At 41.9% G+C, this 24,359-nt stretch overlaps 2 protein-coding genes across 3 annotated transcripts; one reads left to right on the top strand and one right to left on the bottom strand.

Annotated features, from left to right (window-relative positions):
- Positions 1-2,630: 2,630 nt before the first annotated feature.
- Positions 2,631-4,288, bottom strand: LOC139369922 (major histocompatibility complex class I-related gene protein-like). The gene is made up of 2 exons (XM_071109205.1): positions 4,157-4,288; positions 2,631-4,056 (listed from the first exon to the last, which is right to left on the bottom strand). The coding sequence occupies exons 1-2, from the start codon at positions 4,212-4,214 to the stop codon at positions 3,038-3,040; spliced, it is 1,077 nt and encodes a 358-aa protein (XP_070965306.1). The 5' UTR covers positions 4,215-4,288; the 3' UTR covers positions 2,631-3,037.
- An 85-nt stretch (positions 4,289-4,373) lies between these two features.
- Positions 4,374-24,304, top strand: LOC139371398 (uncharacterized). Of its 2 annotated transcripts, none has more exons than XM_071111785.1 (7): positions 4,374-4,653; positions 6,631-6,763; positions 7,172-7,261; positions 8,254-8,348; positions 8,532-8,692; positions 22,909-23,022; positions 23,770-24,304. In XM_071111785.1, exons 2-7 carry the CDS (start codon positions 6,639-6,641, stop codon positions 23,863-23,865), a joined length of 681 nt encoding a protein of 226 aa, XP_070967886.1. In that variant the 5' UTR covers positions 4,374-4,653; positions 6,631-6,638; the 3' UTR covers positions 23,866-24,304. The 2 variants fall into 2 exon arrangements, with proteins under 2 accessions (XP_070967886.1, XP_070967888.1); XM_071111787.1 differs by having other exon boundaries at positions 4,420-4,653; positions 6,626-6,763; positions 23,770-24,301.
- The last annotated feature ends 55 nt before the right edge of the window (positions 24,305-24,359 follow it).

Below are 24,359 nucleotides of genomic sequence, written 5' to 3'. Positions count from 1 at the left end.
CATGCTTCACAGTAGGTATGGTGTTCTTTGGATGCAACTCAGCATCCTTTGTCCTCCAAACACGACGAGTTGAGTTTTTACCAAAAAGTTATATTTTGGTTTCATCTGACCATATGACATTCTCCCAATCTTCTTCTGGATCATCCAAATGCTCTCTAGCAAACTTCAGACGGGCCTGGACATGTACTGGCTTAAGGCCCTGGCAACCCTCAACATTCCCCTCTCAGGTGTACCCAACTATAACCTTTGTCAACAGATTCAAGCTTTAAAACAAAAACCTTCAACGAGCTACAGCACCCCTAAAGATGCCCCAAAAAACTCTCCCCCCTATGAATGGGATGATGATAACTTGTTTACCCCCCTGAACGCCTCCGGACCTTTTCCTAATCCCGATCTCTCAGGGTGGTTAGACTTTTGTTCAAATTTTATTTGAAAAATTAAGCAATTTAACATTTGTGGCATTCTTGAAACATTTGACGTGAGCATATGCCTTGATTACACGGTCTTAAAGGACACATATTTGAACACTTTTGATATTTTCGGACAAAATAAGCTACAACGTTATCATTACTTCTTAAAACATCATTATAAAGAGACATAACATCTTCAAAAGAAACTCCCCGGGCTCTTTGGCATAGGTAGAAACACGGATCAGTCGTCCTGGTCCCTTTGCATGTAGCTGCATGTAGTGGAAAGGTTATCTTGCACTTGTTTGATGCTGTAGTATATCTTTGATCCGGTTTTGGTCAAAAATTCTTTAATAGATTTGGGGAAATGTGTAAAACCGGGGTGAAAGCCGTAGGACTCAAAAAAAGTTTTGATTTTTCTTCCTCCGTCTTCTAATGTCACAGCTAGCCAATGTTCACCCGGCATGTGTTTAGGATGGATGGGTATTGACAATAAACATGCTCCCAATAGGTAATTCATCACAAGCCAACACTCCACAAAATTGTTTTCCAATCAATTGGCTCATGAGCCCTTCCAACTCTTGGGTATTCATGTCTTTGCTCAACGATCCTTAATAATAATCCACTAAGACCGGTCTTCGGGCATTTACTTCCAAGATTGAATCAGAGCATGCATAAACAATCATGCTAATGGTACAGGCTAAAGGTGTACGGAAACGCATTTCCAGCCTGAGGTTACCTTGGGACACCACAGACAGATTTCCTGAGGTGTCATTATCAGGTGATAAATTGAAAGCATACATTGTGTAACCCTCTGCAAAATAATTTCTGTCAGTAGGTAAAGAGAGATCTTTTAGATGTCTCCCGGTAGCCAGGAATAGATTGTAAAATTCTCGCACAGATATGTTGTTATTAAATTGCGGTTGGAAAGCCTTAGCAGGGACCCGACGTCCGTCCTGACAGAGAGCAATATACTCTGCAAATCAAATCAAATCAAATTTTATTTGTCACATACACATGGTTAGCAGATGTTAATGCGAGTGTAGCGAAATGCTTGTGCTTCTAGTTCCGACAATGCAGTAATAACAAGTAATCTAACTAACAATTCCAAAACTAATGTCTTGTACACAGTGTAAGGGGATAAAGAATATGTACATAAGGATATATGAATGAGTGATGGTACAGAGCAGCATAGGCAAGATACAGTAGATGGTATCGAGTACAGTATGTACAAATGAGATGAGTATGTAAACAAAGTGGCATAGTTTAAAGTGGCTAGTGATACATGTATTACATAAGGATACAGTCGATGATATAGAGTACAGTATATACGTATGCATATGAGATGAATAATGTAGGGTAAGTAACATTATATAAGGTAGCATTGTTTAAAGTGGCTAGTGATATATTTACATCGTTTCCCTTCAATTCCCATTATTAAAGTGGCTGGAGTTGAGTCAGTGTCAGTGTGTTGGCAGCAGCCACTCAGTGTTAGTGGTGGCTGTTTAACAGCATTGAAGTGTTGAAAATTAAATGGGTTTTTATGTAAGCTGCCCGTATTAGAGGCGTGATCAACCAAACCTATAACAATGTATCGGGGTAAAGAGCCTAGAAAAAGGTTTTCTTGACTGCAGATTCTACTGCCCACAGGTATGCTAAAGGTTTTCATGGTAATTCTTTTGAGAAGGTAAAGGGCATTTCCTTTCATCAAAGCCTGTGAGTGACCCGGACAAACTGCAGGAGATAGACACTTTTTTAATAAAAAACGTTGCCCCCAACACGTTTAAACTAAAGTCACCGTCCTGGGCAGATATCAGACAAAACTCATCCTTGGCCCTGGTTAATTTTAGTCTTAAATCAACCGAATTTAAGAGTAAACGTTCTTGAAAGAAAATGTCCCAGTGTATAGGCCCTAGCAGATGAAACTCTCAAGATTCGGCACAGTAGCGAGCGCGTGCCTCCAGTCCTTTGTTTGCACCGGTGGAAGGGTCTGTAGATTCCATAGAGACTCCTGCAGTATCCTTGCTAAACAACCCGGCGCTGAATTGTGTTCAATGTTATTGGTGGCAACAATATTATACTATTTTGACCAGACAGCATCAGATAGATGGGCTACACATACAGATATAGAGAGGGGCTGTTTTACTCGCTCGGATGATTTCTCCGGTGAGATACATTCATCAAATTAAGAACTGAAAAAAAAAAAAAAATGAAACACAGAGAGACGAAATATAAATGATTTAATGTTTTTTTCTTTGTAAATTCTTTGGGGAAGCCCGGCTTCCCTTGGCACCCATAAATACACACCGTCTCCTGGTTTAGATACTGGATATCAGGAAATACAACACAGATATAAAGTGTATTGTGTAATTAATGAAAAGTCATGATTTGAAATAAATGTTTAAAAGATTACTTTTGTTAATGTAAAATATTAACATGCAAATCTGGACCAATGCCCAGATATTTGTAATTGTCAACAGTCTCCACAACTTGATCCTTTAATAGTTGTTTGTTGTGGGGTTGGGAAATCAACCAATAATAAAATAATGATTGGCACATTTTGTGTCTGCTCTCATAGTCATAGGTGTCATTGTGAATTGACAAAGTTGCATCAGTGTCCCCAAAAAATATTAGATCTCAGAATCTGATGACAGGTTCCTTTCATCTGCCTCTAATGCATCAACGCTGGCTAGTTGCAAATTCTGCGATGCGGCGCGTATCCTCCTTGCGAGGCAAATTAAAATGCAGAACAGAATAACAATCAGCGCCATCACCAGTGGAGCTGAGAGGATGAATAGGTGAACTCTCTCTGCCCCAGACTCCCAACTGACATCCAGCTTGTTGTTCAGACTGAGGTGAGAGGCAGTGCAGGTGTAGTTGTGTTTCTCCCTTAGCTCCTCAGTACTGACATAAATACTCTTCCTCAGCTGGTAGGTCCCGTCTCCACTAGGCAGTACCTCCCCCCCTGTCAGCTCCTGTTCTGCCACTGGATGGCCGTCTCTCAGCAGGGTCAAGTTGATGTGGCGGGGGTAGAAACCAAACGCCAGGCAGATCACCTGGAGGTCTCCAGAAACCTCTTTCTTTATCAACCTGAGTCTGGGAGGCACCCTCCGCATCACAAAGTTCTTCTCTCTGTTCAGGCATTTTTTCAGTGTGTTGATGCAAATAGGAAGCCAAACATTAGCATAAAGTGTTCTTTCAGTTGCTTGCCTCATCCAATTATATCCTAGTAGGAGTTGCCCAGAATCATATGTAAAATGTGTCATGTTGTAATATACCGCATAATCTGCAAAAATTCCATTAAAAGAGTTCTTTGTCATGATCAGGGCCGGTTCACCATTGTGCAATATCTCACAGCCACCAATTCTTTGCTGAACGTGAACACCTTCCGTGAGATTTAAGTGGTGCTTTAGGCGAAATGATCTCTCTTTCATGTGGTGGTACATAGTTCCAAGTACATAAGTTCCATCCTGAGCTTCGTCATTCATTTTGTCTGTAATATGGTAACCCCTGTAGACAGACAGTTTAATGTTGGAGTCATAGTAACCTATTTGAACATCATCCAACATCAACACAACTGTAAACTCAGGGAAAGGTGTCTCTCCGATTATGTATGTTGCAAGTGCCCACAGAGAATGTGATCCTGAACCTGAGAAAAGAGTGACATTATACACCGTTGTGGACCGTTAACATTTTATGACATAAAAGTCATTAAATGAGTTTGAGAGAAAGTTAGTAGTCCATCTTACCTGCGTTGACAATGGTGTAAAATGAAAGAACAAACAAAAAGATTGACAGTTTGCCCATGATTTTGAAGTGTAGCCTTGTGTAGCATGTCTCAAGTTTCTGACAGACTTCCTGTTTCACTTCTAAAAATAATATATACTACGTTCCTGCACGTGGGCATTCTTGCGTTTGCAGGAACGCCCCTCCCTCCAGCATCCCATTGGTTCCTGCATTCCTGACGTGGCGAGGCGCGCCGGTATTTCGTGGACGGCAGCGATTGGACACGCGATATTGACAATTTTGTAAATGTAAATATGCAGGTGCGCTTGCCGGACACAGAGTGTATTTATGTAAATATAACTACCGAGGGACACCGAAACCACTGAGCTGTTTCTCCTCGCGCCATGGCTTGTCCCGCACACCTGCTGTCAACAGACTTTACTAGTTGACTTCCTCAGGAACGATGTCAAACAGATAGTTATTTAAAAGTTGATTTGACTTGGGATTTATTGTAATCACGGTAAGATAAGGGTTCCAATATGTCTGCTAGGTTTAGAAAGCTGTCAGTTGGTTTGTGTCATTATAGCATAAGTGTGTGAGTTATTTTCTAAATGGAAAAAAAATGCGTTATGGGTTTACAAGCATCGGCTAACCATGTGTATGTGACCCAATAAAATTTGATTTTGATTTGAGTGGATAACCGTACAAAGTTCTTACATATAGAATAGGACTATGTTTTATGTTTCCATATGGCAGTTGAGCTGTAACAAAATGTAATCAATTCATAAAAAACGGACCATGAACACCGAAGTCAAATTAGTTTTATACTGGATATTCGGTGTTCTCTGGCCAATAGCTATTGAACCAAGCTTGCCATGACTATGAAAATAGTGTCTCCTGAATCAGGGGTGGACAGAGAACATTGGGGGGGGCACTTAAAGATTTTGTCTTGCACATTCACCCTCTGAATGGCACACATACTAAATTCTTCTTTTACCGCTCTCCTCCCCTCATCTACTCTAATTTGAAGTGTATTTAAGTGACACCAATAAGGGGTTGGAGCTGGATTCACCTGGATAGTCTGTCATGGAAGGAGCAAGTGTTAATGTTTTGTGTATTCTGAAGCAGGTGGATGATGTATAAAGCCACTTTATTCCTTCCCTGATTCACAATATAATTTGTTTGTTTAAATGCCCACACCAGTAGGAATCAACCTTTTCGTGTTAAACTATTGCCAGTGCTTACCCTGATGTTGCACAATGACAAAATGATGACTTATGGTTCAAAGTATGATAAATCTGAACTGCCCTCTTCATGCAAATCCATGTGACTGCGCTTCCTTTTCCTATTATATGACATAAATTGTTTTCAACCTACATTTTAGTTTCAGGGCTGGGTTTTATTTTAACGTTACCACTAGGCTAGGGTGGTATACTGTATATTTGGACATTACCACGGGTTCTTTCAATATCATTTAAACTAATTCGTTGCAGTTTTTTAAATAAATGTGAATATTTGTACCTACATCTTAAGTAAATCCCTGCAGTCAACATGCAATACGTTAGGCGATAAAGATCTCGTTCTTCATTTCTCGTCACAATTTTTCATTTTGAAGTCATGTGGTGTTTGTTTACGCCTGGTGATCTAGTTACAGTATGGAATTCGCAAGTAAATGTTTGCCAGCTAGATAACTTACTAAAATGTGCTAAATTCTCTGCAGTTGTGCATTTTGGTTTGCTAATTTAGTAGCATTTAGCTAAGTGGTAAGCGTCTTTCAAAATCAAGCTTAGTTTGGGAACAGCAGAGAATCCCCTCCTGGATCAAGAGCCTTGCTGGCTAATATTTGTGAGTAGCATGTTTGAGTTACTTGTATAACTTTTTGAGCTGGTTTGTCTGTCCTGAAAATAGTTAAACTGTATAAAATGTTCGCAATGCGCTCATTAGTATTTAGTTAGCATTCTCTATGGGATATTACATGCACTTTATAGCATTGCTAACCTTTGCATTAGAGGCTGGGGGGTTAGAAAATAACGTCCCTTGTCTTCAGTGCTGGTATTACCGACTATCCCGGTATGGCACAAGGTTGGTATGATAATCTGAATACCGCCCAAGCCTAGTTATCACCCACCAGTGATATTATTAATCAGAAACGTCTGCTAAGTTATTTGTCTTCGTCACTGAAATGAGCCAAACAGCCTGTGAAATTGGCTATTGAAGATTTTAATCTGAAATCTTGTATTTACATATTTTTTTTTTTTCTCCATTTAAAAAAACAAAAACATTTTACATCCACACCTGATTCAGAATACACACTTTTCATAGTCATGGCCTGCTTTGTTCAGTTGCAATTTATGAAAGAAAACAGACTATAAAACTCAATTTAACTTATGCTCAAATTATTTGATTTATTTATATAGCCTACGGCAGGCATACCTACCTGCTGGCACCAACCGTTTTAGCCTACTGATAATTATGTCCTGTTCTCTGGTAAGGCCAGGTGTCGTGATGCCCCAGTTAACAGTGGCAACCATCCTGCAGCTCACCCTACTGCTCTCCGCACTACCAGCCCAGTACCTCATCTCCCGGTGGACCGGAGCGTCCGTAGCGCAGCGCTACCACGCCACCAAACGGTAACGGTCCGCTCAGACCCCCTAATGGCATGGCACTTATTCATCTGCAAGCACACCCCTTCACCATTCTGAGAGCCACCACCTCTCTAAATCTAGCAACAAACATGGCACAGCATATGAGCGCTTTTCTTTTACCATTATTCTCCTAATATTATAAGTGAAATATCTGACTGCAGGGTGTGGGGTTAGGGTTAATAATGTTTCTGTTTTTACTGCAGTTTTCTGGGTATCTGTGATCAGGGGTTAGAGGTCAGGGTTATGGTTATTATAATGTATATCTGTCTCTACCAGGCTCCAGGGTATCTAGGTTGAGTTGAAGAAGTCCTACCTGAACACTGCCATCTGGACTGAGTTAGGCTGGGGTTGGGGGTAAGAGGTTAGGGTTATTAATGTGTCTGTCTTGACCAGGTTGTTGGGTATGTGGGGTGAGTGGAAGAAGTCCTACCTGAACACCACTGTCTGGACAGAGTGGATCGCAGACCTTATGAATAGAATCACGTACGTCACATTTACCTCTAGTAATTCTACAGCATTACTCCTTATAGCAGAGGTGTCAAACTCATTGCTGGAGGGCTGTGTGTCTGTGGGTTTTCACTGCTCCCTTGTACATATTTGATCAATTAAAGTAATTGATTAGTTAGGACCTCCCCTCACCTTGTCTGGGTCTTAATTGGACACAAAGGGAAAAAACAGAAACCAGCAGACACTCGGTCGTCCAGAAATGTAGTTTGATCCCCCTGCTGTAGGGGTGAGTGGGGTAAGTTGAGCCACCCATGTTTCTAGGGAACCATACACATAATTCATAATTTCACCAAATATTTAGTAAGAGGTCATCATTTCATGAAGTCTGAAGGAAAAAAAACATGGAAAAGTGTTAAGTTAGGTAAGAAAGTAAAATTAATTAAAATGTTGGAGGTTTCATGATGCTTGTATCTAAACCAAAGTATATAATTTTATACATTAGTTGGTCTCTAAGCTTCAATATGAGTTCCTAAAACTAGCATTAAAGTGCATCATTGTAGCTGTGTGGGCTAATATAGTCAGTGTTTACCTTGGTAAGTTGAGTCAATAGCAAGTTGAGCAAATAAAAGTGTTTTCTTCCCAGGCGTAAAGCAAGGCATTATCGTTGGGATATGAGCTAACAACAGGGCCTCTTTAAAAAATTAAAACTTAGCATACCTGGTAAGAGTATGTGAGTACGAGACCACTTTCTTTTTTTTTGTTGTTGGACAAGTTATGTTTTCAAAATGGTAGTGTTTACATTCATTCTTATTATTACCAGGGATACACAACATCCTCATGGATGTAGATTATCTTTGTTAGAAAGAACACTATTCCCTTGACGGAGTGATGCATTAAAAAAAGAGTCTAAATTTACCCCACTTTCGTTACATTATACACCAGCTTATAGTATCCGCTACCTGCAGACTGACCCAGGCCCCACAGGCCATTTTGGAAGCAACCATGGTAACACTGTCTCTAACTCCCAGGATGCTGGTGGGAGGGGAAGAGGAGGGAGAGGTTCCTGGAGAGTCTCCTGCTCTGGAGGTCATGCTGCAAGACAACGACCTGGGCTTCTTTGGAGGTGTGTGTGTTTGTTCTTGGTGTGTCTGCCAGGCAGAATGAATGAAGGGGAGAAACCCTGCAGAACCAGTCTGAATTTACTTCCTGTTACTGGCCTGGTCTGATTGGTATGAACCTCTCCTTTCTCCTCTCCTTTTTCTTCCCTCATCCTACTTTACCACATATCCTCTCTTTATACCCCCAGCCTCCCGGTCGGTCCGTAGGCCGCGCCCTCCCTTCGTCTTCCTGCGTGTGGGTGATGTTGTCATGGAGCGGAATGGTCACATGATCGGGGTGATCGTCAGCTGGGACCCAGAGCTCCGAGCCCCCCCAGAGTGGATGAGCAGGTTGCACCCAAATGAGGAGGTAGCTTTGCAATGGAAAGAAGTTTTGAAGTTGAGGACTTTTCCCATTCTGACTGACTCGTCATCTCGATGGTCAGCTAATTGAGTTCTATGTAGGCTAAAGCCTGCGCTGACCTTGTGTTTTGCCATGCTGACAGCAGTTAGCTAGCATAGGTTGGGGATAGATAGGCTAGCCAGCTGTAGATATTTCTCTGTCAAATCAAAGTTATGCCAAGATAGCAAGAACGAGGATCTAGAATGTGTTTCGTAAGACACGCTTTCTTAGCAAGGTGTTGTAGAACGAAAATCTTGAAACTTTTCAAAGTTTCATCATTGCATGTAAAGACATGTAACCATGGTAACAATATCAACTGCAAGTTGAATGCCTGTGGTCTTCTGTCAGCTCAGCTGTCATACAACACAATATTCTATAACTGGATAGTTTTATCTCTTATGTCGACTGATATTTTTCCTGGGGGAGAAATCCCAAAACGACTAATATCCCTACAGGGGTAGGCTATATGATAGCATTGCCCAGCTTGAGCATAGATGCATTTATCAACAAAAATCTATGGGTGTGTTCGTGTTACAAAAACAAAACATTTGTAAATATATTGATGTGCTTATAAAGACAGTATGTCTACACTTAACTAGCAAATACAAATAGGTTTCGTGTAGAGTCTAACCAGAACTAGAATGGCATTCTAATTCATTCAACCTTTATTTAACTAGGCAAGTCGGTTAAGAAGAAGTTCTTATTTCCAATGACGGCCTACGCCGGCCAAACCTGGACGACGCTGCGCCAAATGTGTGCCGCCCTATGGGACTCCCCAATCACGTCTATTTAACCACACACTGACCTGCACAGCTCTCTGGGTGAGGTTCTATATTCAACTCTCCAGTGGGTGATGAAGTCCCTTCCATCTATGTTAGGGACAGGTGCAGGCACGAGGGGTGGCGTGCATGACACTCCATCCTGGATATGCCAGTGTGCCTCAACCCCTGGGTCCAGGAGGCAGAGTTCAATAACTACAGACAGATATAAGATGCAGAAGCAGACCACTCTGTAGGCTACTGACCAATTCAAAGCTCCTTCCAGGAGGAGCTTTGAGAATGGTCCTTTAAGAGTCTCATTAGGTCATTAACTAACGTTTTCATAGGAACGTTTCCATTCCCACGTCAAATAGAACTTACCCAGAACGTGGTTACCATGATCTCAGAATGTAATATATTAATGTTATGGACACGTTTCATGGGAACGTTGCAAGAATACGGCAGGGTAGCCTAGTGGTTAGACCGAAAGGTTGCAAGTTCCAATCCTCGAGCTGACAAGGTACAAATCTGTCGTTTTTGCTCCTGAGCAAGGCAGTTAACCCACTGTTCCTAGACCGTCATTGAAAATAAGAACTGACTTGCCTAGTTAAATAAAGGTCAAATAAAAATACCTTTTTTATTTATCGGTTGTCACCTGATGGTTCCAAAAACGTTCTCCCCCAAATGTTGTTTTCATTACATATCGTTCCTTGTTGCCGAGCCAATCAAGGCCCTGATTGGTGAAACGTTAATCCATTCATGGCTCTATTTTTTTCTGTTGGCAAGGTTAAGGATACTCCCACACAGTGCTTTTAGCATAGTATTTTCAATGTACATATTTTAGACACTTTGACGTAGAGTCGTAGATGATTACATTGTGCATGTTCATTTATAAAGGAATTATTATTGAACATTGTTGTGGAAACCTTCTACCTTTAGCTAATAACGAGTAGAGGCAAAATCAAAAAGTATTACTTTTATAATGAGGAGGCTGGTCGCCCCACCCACGCAGGTGAGATGGAGTGAGAGCCTCCTATACAAAGAGTACAGGAGCATTTATACAGTCAAGCTACCCCATGCAAGCATCTGCAAAACACGTGTCCTTGTGTATGTGTGTGATTGGACTGGGTGAAAAGGTTGCCTCGGTCTGTCACAACTCAGTGAGGACAATAGGGGCCAGAATGACAGGAAGTCACTCCAGGCTTACCTCCTCTAACAGTAGCTCAAGTGCCTTTGACTGTCGGCCCAGATCATGTATGTTCGTACTGGTCACACACAAAACATGCTTCTTTGGCCCAGAAACAGGCTCCAGACAGAACAATAGCTTTATCATTGGTGTGCAGGATAAAACCTTTACTCTGTTTCCAGTTAACTTAAGAGGAACCAGTTAGTTTCTGTCAAGTATTGGCTGAGTGCCCAGACATCATGGGGTCATTCTACATACACAGAACTGTTATAACAGGCCTCTTATTAATGCGTGCACACACTTTTCTGAGTTAGTTTCTTTGACAAGTTTGAACCTAATGCCTAGGCTTTAAGACTTTTTTAGTACACAAGCATTACTAAGGTTGAGCAGAATGTCCTCACCTGGGATTTGTACTCGCAACTTCTTGGTTCATGGTACCCTCTTGGTTCATGGTACCCTCTTGGTTCATGGTCTTCCCGCCACGCTAACATGTCCGTGTCAGGCATCAGTTTATTTGACTATACTTATCATTCTATAGCCAGCAGCATACCACCCTGCACCCCACTGCTGGCTTGTCTCTGAAGCCAAGCAGGTTTGGTCCTGGTTGGTCCCTGAATGGGATACCAGATGGTGTTGGAGAGCTAGTAGGAGGCACTCTTATCCTCTGGTCTCCCCCAAAATATCCCAGGGCAGTAATTCGGGACATTGCCCTGTGCAGACCATGTGAGCGGAGCTGGAGAGCTGAGCGTGATCCCCAAAAGGCTGGAGCATCGGCCTTCTCACCCGCTCCAGTAGCGCTCTCTTCACCAGATCAGGGAATGCCAGGCCCTGCATGCATTCGTAGGCTGTGTGCTGCTAATAGCCCCTTGCTTTAGTTACTGTCATGGAGTTTGCTAAATATTTTCATAAAGAAACTGATCAAATGCACAGGTGCAAAATCAAGGTGACTTACAAAAGATTAAGAGCAAGGGAGGGGGTGCAGTGATGTAGTGTCCACAACCTAAAGAATCCATTTGGAATCTGAAAAGACACGTATCCCGAAAGCATGATGGTGTACTTACTACGTGCACATGCTAAAATAAAGGAACGAGCTGTGTAGATAACTGTCATTGTAGCAAAGTATTTATAAACTGAAAAACTTTTTTTATAAACGGATACTTTTTTGTTCTATTATCGATCAAATAGGCTATATTAATATGACATGTAGCCTATTTGAAATTATGAGCACCTTACAGTCATGTTTTATTAATACTTTTCACATGGTTTGGTTTCAATACTTTAAAACCAAATGGTAGGTCCATGTAGTGGTTAAATTGTGATTTTTAATGACTGGAGTGGCAGTTTTTAGTTTTTTTCCTGTGAGTTGGAAAGGACGTAGAGCCCTGGGGCAATGATTTCCAACCGCTCAACTCACAGGGTGCCGGCTAACGGCTGGGACGTTAAACGGGTGTCCTGACTGTGGTCACTAAAGATCCCATGGCACTTATCGTAAAAGTAGGGGTGTTGACCCCGGTGTCCTGGCACCATCATGGCCACCTAATCATCCTCAGCTTCCAACTGGCTCATTCATCCCCCTTCCTCTCCCCTGTGTGCTCATTTAACTTACCTGGTAAAGTAAGTTTTTTAAATTAAAAGACTCCTGATATCTCCAGGAGTGGCAAGTATAATTTCTTGTCTGTTGTTTAGTAATGTATCTTTGCTAGCTAGGGCCATCTACATTAAGTGCTGCCTACTTGGTGTGCAGACTGCTGTTAACTTGCAGATGATTGACATATCAACCTAGGCAATCAGCAATTAGTACTGGGAGGTGTGCTCTTCACCTTTTGCAAGGCCAGTAGTACTTCAGTCTCTCCTGTTTTCTCAGCAGCTGTAATCGGCGGATTCATCTCAACTAAGGCTATCGCCAAAACAGACTGTTCTGCTGTGTTAAATCAAGTCTAATTTTATTGGTCACATATACATATTTAGCAGATGTTATTGCGGGTGTAGCGAAATGCTTGTGTTCCTAGCCCTGACAGTGCACTAGTATCAAAATTCTCAAGAATTACACATCTAAATGTAAAATAAATAAATATATTTTAGGAAGGAAAGAGGGCAAGGCTCCACACCACTCTCTCAATTCAGTATTTTTACCTAGTTATTTTCAGATTCTCTCATTTTACTCTTTTGTAGCTTTGGAAAGTGTGTTTCCTATCCCAGTTCGCTTTTCTCGCTGTAGGCTTGACAGATGCTCTCCACCCTTTTGACTGCAACCATTCTAATTTAGTGTACCCTGTGCGCACAAACCACATGAAATTTCTGGTCTCTGGTGTTGTTTGGAACTGCTGATCTGTGGTCAGGAACGCTGAGTTCGTCTCAGCCTATGCTGCCCTTCAGTCCCTTTACTTTTTGACCCTGGCGGAGACATGGATCGCCCCAAAGAGCAGCTCTCTTAATCTGACTACGTTTTCTCAGTCATATGGTCGTCGCGGTGGTGGCACAGGGGGTACACATTTTTCCTAAATGGAGATTCTCTCTTCTCCGGCTCTCACCTGTCCATCTCCTTACTTGAATTCCATGCTGTCACTTGTCCACTCAAGCTTAACATTGTTGTCCTCTATCACCCACTAGGTGTATGTTGTCAAATCCAATTAAAAAGTTGAACGTGTAGGAGATGGCGCACGTGAAGATGAAGCGTCATTGCGCAAGCAAACTCTGAGTCGAGAGAGAAATGTGGTCGAGTGAGCAGAGGACGGGTCCTGGGAGAGAGGGAGAGCAGAACAACACAAAGGGCAGAATCTGCTACAGTTTATCCAGTACAATAAACAGAATATAGATGCAGAATTTCCAAGGATCCACACGCGCAATATAGTTTATTATGAACATTTATAAGCTACATTATAAATGATGCATGTAAGAGATGTTCAGGGATAATAGTGTAGGGTGCGTAGTCTGTGGATGAATAGTGCGAAGTCCATGGATGGGGAAGAAACTGTTCAATGTGACAGGGTTTTGGTCGTGATTAACCTCAACCGTTTGCCAGAGAGGAGTCTTTGGAAGAGAGGGTAGAAGGGGTTGGCGGCGATCTCTTCCTTGCCCTGGAGTCGTGCAGGACCTCTATGGAGGGCAGGTGGCAGTCAATGACCCTCAGCAGACCGGACAATCCGTTGGAGTTGAGGATGGACTTGATGGTTGTTCTAGAACTGAATCAGTACACGCAGCGTTCAAAGGAGGACTGAGGACAAAACGACACCATGCATTCACCAAACATTGCACTGAGGAAAACCGATTTTAATTGTCTGATTGTTGATCAATTACAATGGTAGTTCCCAATCTCATTTAAATTTGGCATTGGAAGTTTTATTGAATAAAGTTAGTAATGCAGGAGTCAAATTGCAGGAAGAGTCGGATCAGATGTCATCAGCGAGCCAGGGCCATCTGTGGAAACGGCACAAGTAGAACAAAGATATCAGTGCAAACAGAATAAGTGAGCTCTGTCCCAATTCATCTCTCCTTAACCCCTCGCATCCTTCTCAAAATCCATTGGAGGAGGTCCAATGTGAGGAACCTTGGGTCGTCTCCTCCAACAAAAATAAATACATCTATTGAAGGATGCGTGATGGTTGGTTCTTGCATTCATAGCTCTGTCTATGAATTTAGAGAGGGTAGTTAAATTTCTCCAGCCCCATCCCGCAGCTTTTTACTGAAACATGGTTGGGAGATCCACTTTGTTGTTCTTTAAACTACTGATTGACTCTTTAAAAAACGCATAAATGAGCACACAGATATGTTTAAGCATACATGACTGTTGGGAATGCTGTGCCATACCTTCAGCTCCCAGGTGCAGCAGAGCTGACACACTAAAGATGAAGTTGCAGCAGATGTCTTGACCACCCTCTGGCTGTTCTCCAGACAGCAGTAGCATTGGAAGGTGTCCCAAGCACTGTTTGTGGTCACCTCCCTCAGAAACAGTGGAGATCTCCAGGTTCTTACAACAGGGCATCAGCATAATCTATAGAGAGGTCAGAACAGTATAGGAAATGGAATTAGATTTAGTATGGAGTCAATGTCCCAAATTCAAATCCTTGTACAATCCATAGACATTGGTAAAATGGTAAACAAAAGTAGGGCACTGGAGTTGGTGGAGCGATATGTGTCGGAACTGTGTAAGGCATAAGATAAGCTGGTGACTCATTGGTCCAAACTTGGCGTCCTCTGCCTTGTTGGTATAGTGGTCCAGGGCGATGAAGTAGAAGTCTGACTCCACCTGGTCAAACGTGTTCCCTATACACACACTGACCTGTCTCCTGAGAATAACTGGAGTGAGAGAGAAGAAAATAAGATGTCAGGAAATGTCAGAGTTCAATTGGAGTTCAAATGTTTTTTAACATCTTAAAGTTGCATTTCAAGGTAACAGTCCATTTTAAGACTGCCGTGGCTGTATCAAGAGGCAACTATGGATAGTCATTTAGTCAAATAAATGAAATTGCCCTGTACCAATTAACACCACTTGTCGGTCAGCATGGCTCAGTATTGAACAGCCTGCTGTCATGTCATGCCCAACCCACCTCGAGGAGAGCTATTCTTCTATAGGTTCTCACTTCATCCCTTACCTACACTAATCATATTGTTTAGCAATGACTGTCACATACATTCAGTATAGAACCATATTTCTAACCAATAGACAGCAGCAAGGTCATCATCCTCTCTATATGTCAAATATCCTATGGCACAATGCCTTCATACAGCATCAAAGAAATTAGAGGAACTCTCAGTACCACTAATGTTTAAGTTACAGGGGTGATTGGTGGAAGTCATGGTTACCTGCAGGAAGTCCCCAGAGTGATGTGCATAGAGGAGAGCAAAGGTTACCTAGTTGGAACAGAATGGACTGTATCTCCTGTCTGTCAGCTGAGCAGAGAACTTCACCACCACATATTAGTGACAGAGGAATGGAGAGAAGTCATTCATTTATTGTACCTGCACCAAAACTGACAGAATAAAAGGTCTTTATTTCAATCAAACTGTATCTCAAAGTATGCGGTTAGTGGTTCACAATATTGGATATTATTTGGTTCGGAGAATGACCTCATGGCTCCCCCTCCTCAATCACTGACCTCTTCCCCAGTGAGGGTCTTCCCTGTCTATTCTCACGCTGCCTCTCCCCCCTCTTCTGCCACCCAGTCATGCTGATCTTCCAAGTACTCTACTAAAAAAAAATAACTCCTCGACATAGGTACAATGCTCTTAGTTAAACCAGAGACGATATAGAAAACAAAACCAACTTGGCTTTGGTTAACCTCTCTGGGATATTCGGGACGCTAGCGTCCCACCTCAACAGCAGCCAGTAAAATTACAGGGTGCCAAATTCAATACAACAGAAATCCCACAATTCAAATTCAATTTTAAAGATAAACTTGTTGTAAATCCAGCCACAGTGTCCGATTTCAAAAAGGCTTTACTACGAAAGCACACCAAACGATTGTTAGGTCAGTGCCTAGTCACAGTAAAACCCAGCCATTTTTCCAGCCAAAGAGAGGAGTCACAAAAAGCAGAAATAGAGAGAAAATTAATCACTAACCTTTGCTCTTCATCAGATGACACTCATAGGACTTCATGTTACACAATAGATACATGTTTTGTTCAATAAATGTTATATTTATATCCAAAAATCTCAGTTTACATTGGTGCGTTATGTTCAATAGTTCCAAAACATCCGGTGATTTTGGAAATCAAATCAAAGTTTATTTGTCACGTGCGCCGAATACAACAGCTGTAAACCTTACAGTGAAATGCTTACTTACAGGCTCTAACCAATGGTCCCCAAAAAAAGGTGTGTGTGTGTGTGTGTGTGGGTAAGTAGAGAAATAAAGCAACAGAAAGACATTTGAAAAAAGAGTAGCAAGGCTATATACAGACAGACACCTGTTAGTCAGGCTTATTGAGGTAGTATGTACATGTAGGTATCGTTAAAGTGGCTGTGCATATATGATGAACAGAGAGTAGCAGAAGCGTAAAAAGAGGGGTTGGCGGGTGGTGGGACACAATGCAGATAGCCCGGTTAGCCAATGTGCGGGAGCACTGGTTGGTCAGGCCAATTGAGGTAGTATGTACTTGAATGTATAGTTAAAGTGACTATGCATATAAGCTAAACAGAGAATAGCAGCACAGCGGGATTGGGGGAGGCACACAATGCAAATAGTCCGGGTAGCCATTGGTTACCTGTTCAGGTGTCTTATGGCTTGGGGGTAAAAACTGTTGAGAAGCCTTTTTGGCACTCCGGTACCGCTTGCCATCTGGTAGTAGAGAGAATAGTCTATGACTGGGGTGGCTGGGGTATTTGACAATTTTAGGGCCTTCCTCTGACACCGCCTGGTGTAGAGGTCCTGGATGGCAGGCAGCTTTGCCCCAGTGATGTACTGGGCCGTACGCACTACCCTCTGAAGTGCCTTGCGGTTGGAGGCCGAGCAATTGCCATACCAGGCAGTGATGCAACCGGTCAGGATGCTCTCGATGTTGCAGCTGTTAAACCTTTTGAGGATCCCAGGACCCATGCCAAATCTTTGTAGTTTCCTATGGGGGAATAGGCAGAGCCACATCAATTTACAGAAATACTCATAGTAAACATTGCTAAAAGATACAAGTGTTATGCATGGAATTTTAGATGCACTTCTCCTTTAATGCAACCGCTGTGTCAGATTTCAAAAAAGCTTTACCGAAAAAGCACACCATGCAATAACCTGAGTACAGCACTCAGACAACAAAACAAGCCATACAGATATCCGCCATGTTGTGGAGTCAACAGAGTCAGAAATAGCATTATAAATATTCACTTGCCTTTGTTCTTCATCAGAATGCACTCCCAGGAATCCCAGTTCCACAATAAATGTTTGATTTGTTCGATAATATCCTGTCTAGGACTGGGGTTCCGCTAGCGTTTGGTAAACAAATCCAAATGCGCGTTCAGGCTGCGCCGAACGTCGGACGAAAAGTTCAAAAAGTTCCGTTACAGCCCGTAGAAACATGCCAAACTAAGTATGGAATCAATCTTTAGGATGTTTTTAACATAAAACTTCACTAATGTTCCAACCGGACAATTCCTTTGTCTGTATAAATGAAGTGGAACGTAGCTACCTTTCACGTGAGCGCGCCAGACCGAGGCTGTGGCACTCTGCCAGACCACTCACTCAAAGAGCCCTCATGAGCCCCTCCTTTAGAGTAGAATCCTCAAAACAGGTTCTAAATACTGTTGACATCTAGTGGAAGCCTTGGGAAGTGAAACATAACATTTTATCAGGTTTTTGCCTACCATATGAGTTATGTTATACTCACAGACATCATTCAAACAGTTTTAGAAACTTCAGTGTCCAAATCTACTAATTATATGCTTATTCTAGCTTTTAGGACTGAGTAGCAGGCAGCTTACTCTGGGCACCTTTTTATCCAAGTTACTCAATACTGCCCCCCGTCCCAAAGAAGTTAAACCACATGGTTAAACGTTAGCTTACTAATGTTAGCCTGCTTTAATAACAAAAGACTAAATAAACTACTGTTGACGTGGGGTCTGGTATTTTGCGGGTACTATTTAGATTCAACGTCAACAGTGAAGAGGCGACTCCGGGATGCTGGCCTTCTAGGCAGAGTTGCAAAGAAAAAGCCATATCTCAGTCTGGCCAATAAAAATTAAATATTAAGATGGACAAAAGAACACAGACACTGGACAGAGGAACTCTGCCTAGAAGGCCAGCATCCCGGAGTTGCCTCTTTACTGCTGACGTTGAGACTGGTGTTTTGCTGGTACTATTTAATGAAGCTGCCAGTTGAAGACTTGTGAGGCGTCTGTTTCTCAAACTAGACACTAATGTACTTGTCCTCTTGCTCAGTTGTGCACCGGGGCCTCCAACTCTTTTTATTCTGGTTAGGGCCAGTTTGTGCTGTTCTGTGAAGGGAGTAGTACACAGCGTTGTACAAGATCTTCAGTTTCTTGGCAATGTCTCGCATAGAATAGCCTTCATTTCTCAGAACAAGTATAGACTGATGAGTTTCAGAAGAGAGGTCTTTGTTTCTGGCCATTTTGAGCCTGTTATCGAACCTACAAATGCTGATGCTCCAGATACTCAACTAGTCTGAAGAAGGCCAGTTTTATTGCTTCTTTAATCAGAACAGTTTTCAGCTTGCTAACAATTGCAAAAGGGGTTTCTAATAATCAATTAGACTTTTAAAATTATAAACTTGGATTAGCTAACAACGTGCCATTGGAACACAGGAGTGATGGTTGCTGATAATGGGCCTCTGTACACCTTTGTAGATATTCCATTTAAAAAATCTGCCATTTCCAGCTACAATAGTAATTTACAACATTAACAATGTCACTGTATTTATGATCAATTTGATGTTATTTTAATGGACAAGAAATGAGCTTTTCTTTCAAAAAGGACATTTCTAAGTGACCCCAAACTTTTGAATGGTAGTGTAAGTCACTAATTAATCATTTCCTTGTCAGTCTCATTCTGAACGTCGCAGACTTCGTGAATCTGCACAAACCCGAGTCTTATCATTCCGTCCACATTTATTTGGTTATTTATTTACCAACAAACTAAATGATAACATAGGATATACACACACACAGTATAGGTTGTGGATTAGAAAGTTAATACGGTGACAACAGGTCCCCAGCGGACTAACGCAATATGACACTTGTTAAACAAGATGGAGTTAGAGAAAAAGCGAGAGAAAGAGAAGCAACACTTGGATACATTTGGGAACTACGCTCACAGTAACCCTAATACCTTGCCCAGGACTGCCGCTCTTATGGGTAAGAAAAATGCATCTATTTACGTGTTGAAGGTCTTCGTCGAGGATCTCTGTTGGGCCCTTCGTGGAAAGGGTTCCGCTTTGTGAGAAGGGTTCGATTAGGCCTTCTTCATTCTCAGTTGTAAGTCTCTGATTGTCCACAAGAGGTCACAATGTCCTTCTTAGTTGTCTGTTTACTTGTACTCATTCTGGAAAAGTGGTCTTCTGAGGACAGCTAATCAGCCATGTCGATGATCCCAGTGGTGATGAAAGCAGTGTAGCACACGATGATTTGAAGAAAAGAACCAGATGGTCCTACTTAAATTCACCTTCCTAGATAACAGCTACTCAACCGTAGCATTGATTGTTAAGAGGTTATTTTGTCTTCAACATTGTTTTGCAGTTTTCGGTGTCGTGACCAATGTGGATCAAGCTGCAGCTTGTGGTCCGTTTTAGTCTGTTTAATTCTTAACTCAATCTTTTTATCCCCTCAGGTGAAAAGAGGTCATTTTCGTCATGCAGACACGCTCTCTGGGCTCCCTGGGGCGTGGCTAGTTACGAGGAAAAGTATCCTAATTACTATGATCTCGTTAGAGAAATAAAATCACAATCCAATCGTTACAAACATTCTCTTCATCCTTGATATTTTCTACACCACGTGAAGGATGTAAAGATGAGATATATAATTGTACTTTAACATAACGAAAAGTTATGAAAAAGGACTGTAGTGTCCTCTTCACGTGTGTGTGTGGACTATGTTAATTCCTTAGTGATGTGGACACAGAAGAACTTGAAGCTCTCGACCCACTCCACTACAGCCCCATCGATGTGGATGGGGGCGTGCCCGCCCCTCCGTTTCCTGTAGTCTACGAACAACCACTATCCCAAAAAGGGACATCTCTAGGACATGTGCTTATTGGGTCAGTATAGTTGGGCGCTGTCCTGTCCAGAAGAAACCCTACCCCTGCTCCTCAGGCACTTGTGTAGATCTGAAATAACTTGATTGGTGTAAGGCTGTAAGCAATAAGGTCAACGCACTTTGAAGTAAATCTCAGCTTTGTTAAAAGTACACAAAATGTATCATAGTGATTCAGGAGTATCATTTAAAATGGGTCAACATGCCCCACAAACATTAGACAACGATACTGAAAAGTGTTAAATTGCTGAAATAAGTAAATCGATTCAATGATGAGAATAGTAAGATTAACCGGTACATGGTGGTATAGCAGGGAGATTGGCAAACTGAACCAAGTGGTTGTGAGTTCAAATCCCAGGTGAGGACTATTGAATATTAAATTGCTGTTCATTTACACACTATAATCATGTGTGTCAAATACATACATTAAATTAATTAAACACCAATTAAACACTGGAGTGATTGATGTGCAGAAGATGAATGTGCAAGTAGAGATACTGAGGTGCAAAGGAGCAAGATAAATAAAAAATACAGTATGGGAATAGGCTACTTACAGATGGGCTATGTGCAGTGATCTGTGAGCTGCTCTTACAGCTGGTGCTTTAAGTTAGTGAGTGAGATATGAGTCTCCAGCTTCAGTGATTTTTGCAGTTCGATACAGCCATTGGCAGCAGAGAACTGGAAGGAAAGGCAGCCAAAGGAGGAATTGGCTTTAGGGGTGACCAGTGAGATATACCTGCTGGAGCGCATGCTATGGTGACCAGTGAGCTGAGATAAGGCAGAGACTTGTAAATGACCTGGAGCCAGTGGGTTTGGCGACATATGAAGCGAGGGCCAGCCAACGAGAACGTATAGGTAATATATGGGGCTTTGGTGTTACGAATCCCTTTTGGCCCGACAGTCTAGGGGGGGGGATGGTAATGAGACCCGTAACATTACTCAAGCAAATTATAATAGTGACAAAGTAAAAGTGTGAATGAAATAACCAGGACAACTGAAATCTACCGTCAAACTCAAGGTTTATTTGAAAACACACAGTAATAGGGGGGAGCAGGAAAAGGGGCTGAGCTGGACCCAAGGAAAGAAACAATAAGTATTCAAAAACACCCCTAAGCTAGACTAGCCTACTTTAACAACAGCTAACTAACTAACCAAAAATACAGTGGGTGGTCCGCCCAGTTCTAACTAGTGTATTTAACAAAGTCTACCTACGGGTAGTGTATGCCCATGGGCGACTTGTCTTGGTTTCCCCTTTTCCCACCAGCAACCAAACACAAACACCATAACCAAAAACAATACTCACAGGTGAGGACAAAGTGCTATGGAGGTGCTCAAACAAAAGATAGGTTAATACACAAAGAGAGAGTGAAACACAGAGACCTACAGACATGGCATTTACAGAGATATTGAGCTCTAGAGCAAACTACTGACAGGGTTTTTAAACCAAGGGAAAGGAACTGTGATAGGGTAGGAAACAGGAGGAGGTGTGTCTTCTGATTGATGATTGGATTGGTGACTGATTGGGGAGTGGTGATTTTCACCTGTGAGGGGAGAAGGAGAGAAAACAACACAGGATACATACACACACACACACACACACAGAGGATACCTGTATCCGTAACATTTGGTGACAAAACGGATGGCACTCTGATAGACTGCATCCAATTTGTTGAGTAGAGTGTTGGAGGCTATTTAGTAAATGACATCGCCGAAGTCGAGGATCGGTAGGGTTGTCAGTTTTACGAGGGTATGTTTGGCAGCATGTGTGAAGGATGCTTTGTTGCGAAGTAGGAAGCCAATTTTAATTTTGGGATTGGAGATGCTTAATGTGAGTCTGGAAGGAGAGTTTACAGTCTAACCAGACACCTAGGTATTTGTAGTTGTCCACATATTCTAAGTCCGAACTGTCCACTTAGCTAACGTACTCACCAAGTTTGTGCCAACTTTATGGAAGCCCATTTTACCACCTATTTGCCGGGTGACGTGTGTGTGTTGCAGACTTCACAACATGGCAACTGGGGGCGGACTACAAACGTGTTGTCACTGGGCAATTGTATAATTCGCAAAAGTGGGCATGTAAGTCATGCATTACCAAATCCTCAAGTAAGTCGTGGTGAATTTACTTACAAAACTCAAGTTTTGGACGAGACTAACTTTTATGACAAATTATCCCATTTACACTTTGTAGTGAATTTTGACACTAGAATACATTTTTGACTCCTCTATCGATGCCACATGGACTGTTTTCAAAAGGAGAATTTGGTTTTCAGGGGCAGTTGCTCTTTAAAGATGGAATCCTCAGTAGGGAAAAACGATGGCACTGTCCGCCCCACCGTCGTTTTTTGTTTTGTTGACGAAACCGAGCTGGGGAGCATCAAGGTAATAACAATTGCAATAGGTCCTACATGCTGCTGTTCTATCGTGTGTGCAATGATGTCCGAGGGACTTCGTTGTTGTACTGTAATATCACTAACGGAAGTGGCAGTTAAACCATTTAAGAATTCTAGCTTGAATTTTACCTTCACCTCTCACTGTGTGTGTGTGTGTGTAGGTTAACGCAGAGAACACCCCCCACTATAAGGTGTTATTCAGTGGTCCTGGCCCCTCCTCTCTCCTAGTGGGATACCTGCCTCAGACCAGGCTGGAACGGGTCACTGGAACCAGGGTAGGAACACGAACACACACTCACTGTGCATTCAACCCCCTTGACTTTTTCCACATTTTGTTGCATTTCAAAGTGGAATTAAAATGGATTTAATTGTCATATTTTGTCAACGGCCTACACAAAATACTCTTGTCAAAGTAGAAAAAATGCAAACTTTTTTTTTTTTTTATTAATGAAAAATGAAACACTCATATTTTGATTAGATAAGTATTCAACCCCCTGAGTCAATACATGTTAAACACCTTTGGCGGCAATTAGAGCTGTGAGTCTTTTTGGGTAAATATCTTAATTTCTTTGCACAGCTGGATTAAACAATATTTGGCAATCATTCTTTTAAAAATTCTTCAAGCTGTCAAATTGGTCTTGCCATAGATTTTCAAACCAATTTAAGTCATCTGTAACTAGGCCACTCAGGAACATTCAATGTCGTCTTGGTAATTGGTAAGCAACTCCAGTATAGATTTGGGCTAGGTTATTGTCCTGCTGAAAGGTGAATTTGTCTTCCAGTGTCTGTTGGAAAGCAGACTGAACATGGTTTTCCTCTAGGATTTTGCCTGTGCTACCAGGTTTTCCTCTAGATTAGTGACACAATCTCAATAATCCATTTTTAAATTCAGTCTAACACAAAATGTGGAAAAAGTCAAGGGGGTTTAATATTTTCTGAAAGCAAACTGACACACTCAAACATACGTATACACACCTAACCCTAGCTGAACCTCCGAGTGTGTGTGTGTGTGTGTGTTCCAGCCGGAGATCCCCACCCTAGAACAGTACTTCACACACTTTGATGGAGAGCGGTTTATCATGCAGCCCTGGCTCCAAGAGATCTTCCCTGAAGACTGACAGACGGGGACCACAAGAGTGTGTGTGTCAGTGGGACACCTAACTGGACGGTAGATGTAAAGAAAAGGACAGCTCCTCTCTCTGTTCCCCCCACAACAAGATCAATTTAATTTCACACAGTAATTTAATGGAGGGGAAAAGGCTAACGCCTTTAGCCACCTACTGTGGAAAAATGCATTGAAAATATAGGAAGCATTATTTTATTAGCTGCAAACGTGATCAGCGTTTACCCACCTACTGTTTTAACCACTACATCATTGAAGATGTCATACAGTATTTCATATCAGAACAAAATTAAAGACAGAAAATATAATACAGTTCATTATCATAAAGACCTCAAACTTGAATCAAGAACAGCCACATTTACATAATTTATTGACATTCATGTTTATGGACAGAAGCTTTGAGGAAAAGCTTAAATAAATATTATTCTAAACAAAACAATGACTGTCCATCCTCGTCTTTGTCTTCATATCTACAGTGTGATTGTGAGG

Source organism: Oncorhynchus clarkii, chromosome 17 (genome assembly GCF_045791955.1).
Source record: "Oncorhynchus clarkii lewisi isolate Uvic-CL-2024 chromosome 17, UVic_Ocla_1.0, whole genome shotgun sequence".
Lineage (NCBI taxonomy): Eukaryota > Metazoa > Chordata > Actinopteri > Salmoniformes > Salmonidae > Oncorhynchus > Oncorhynchus clarkii.
This window is presented reverse-complemented; position numbering and strand designations above follow the sequence as displayed.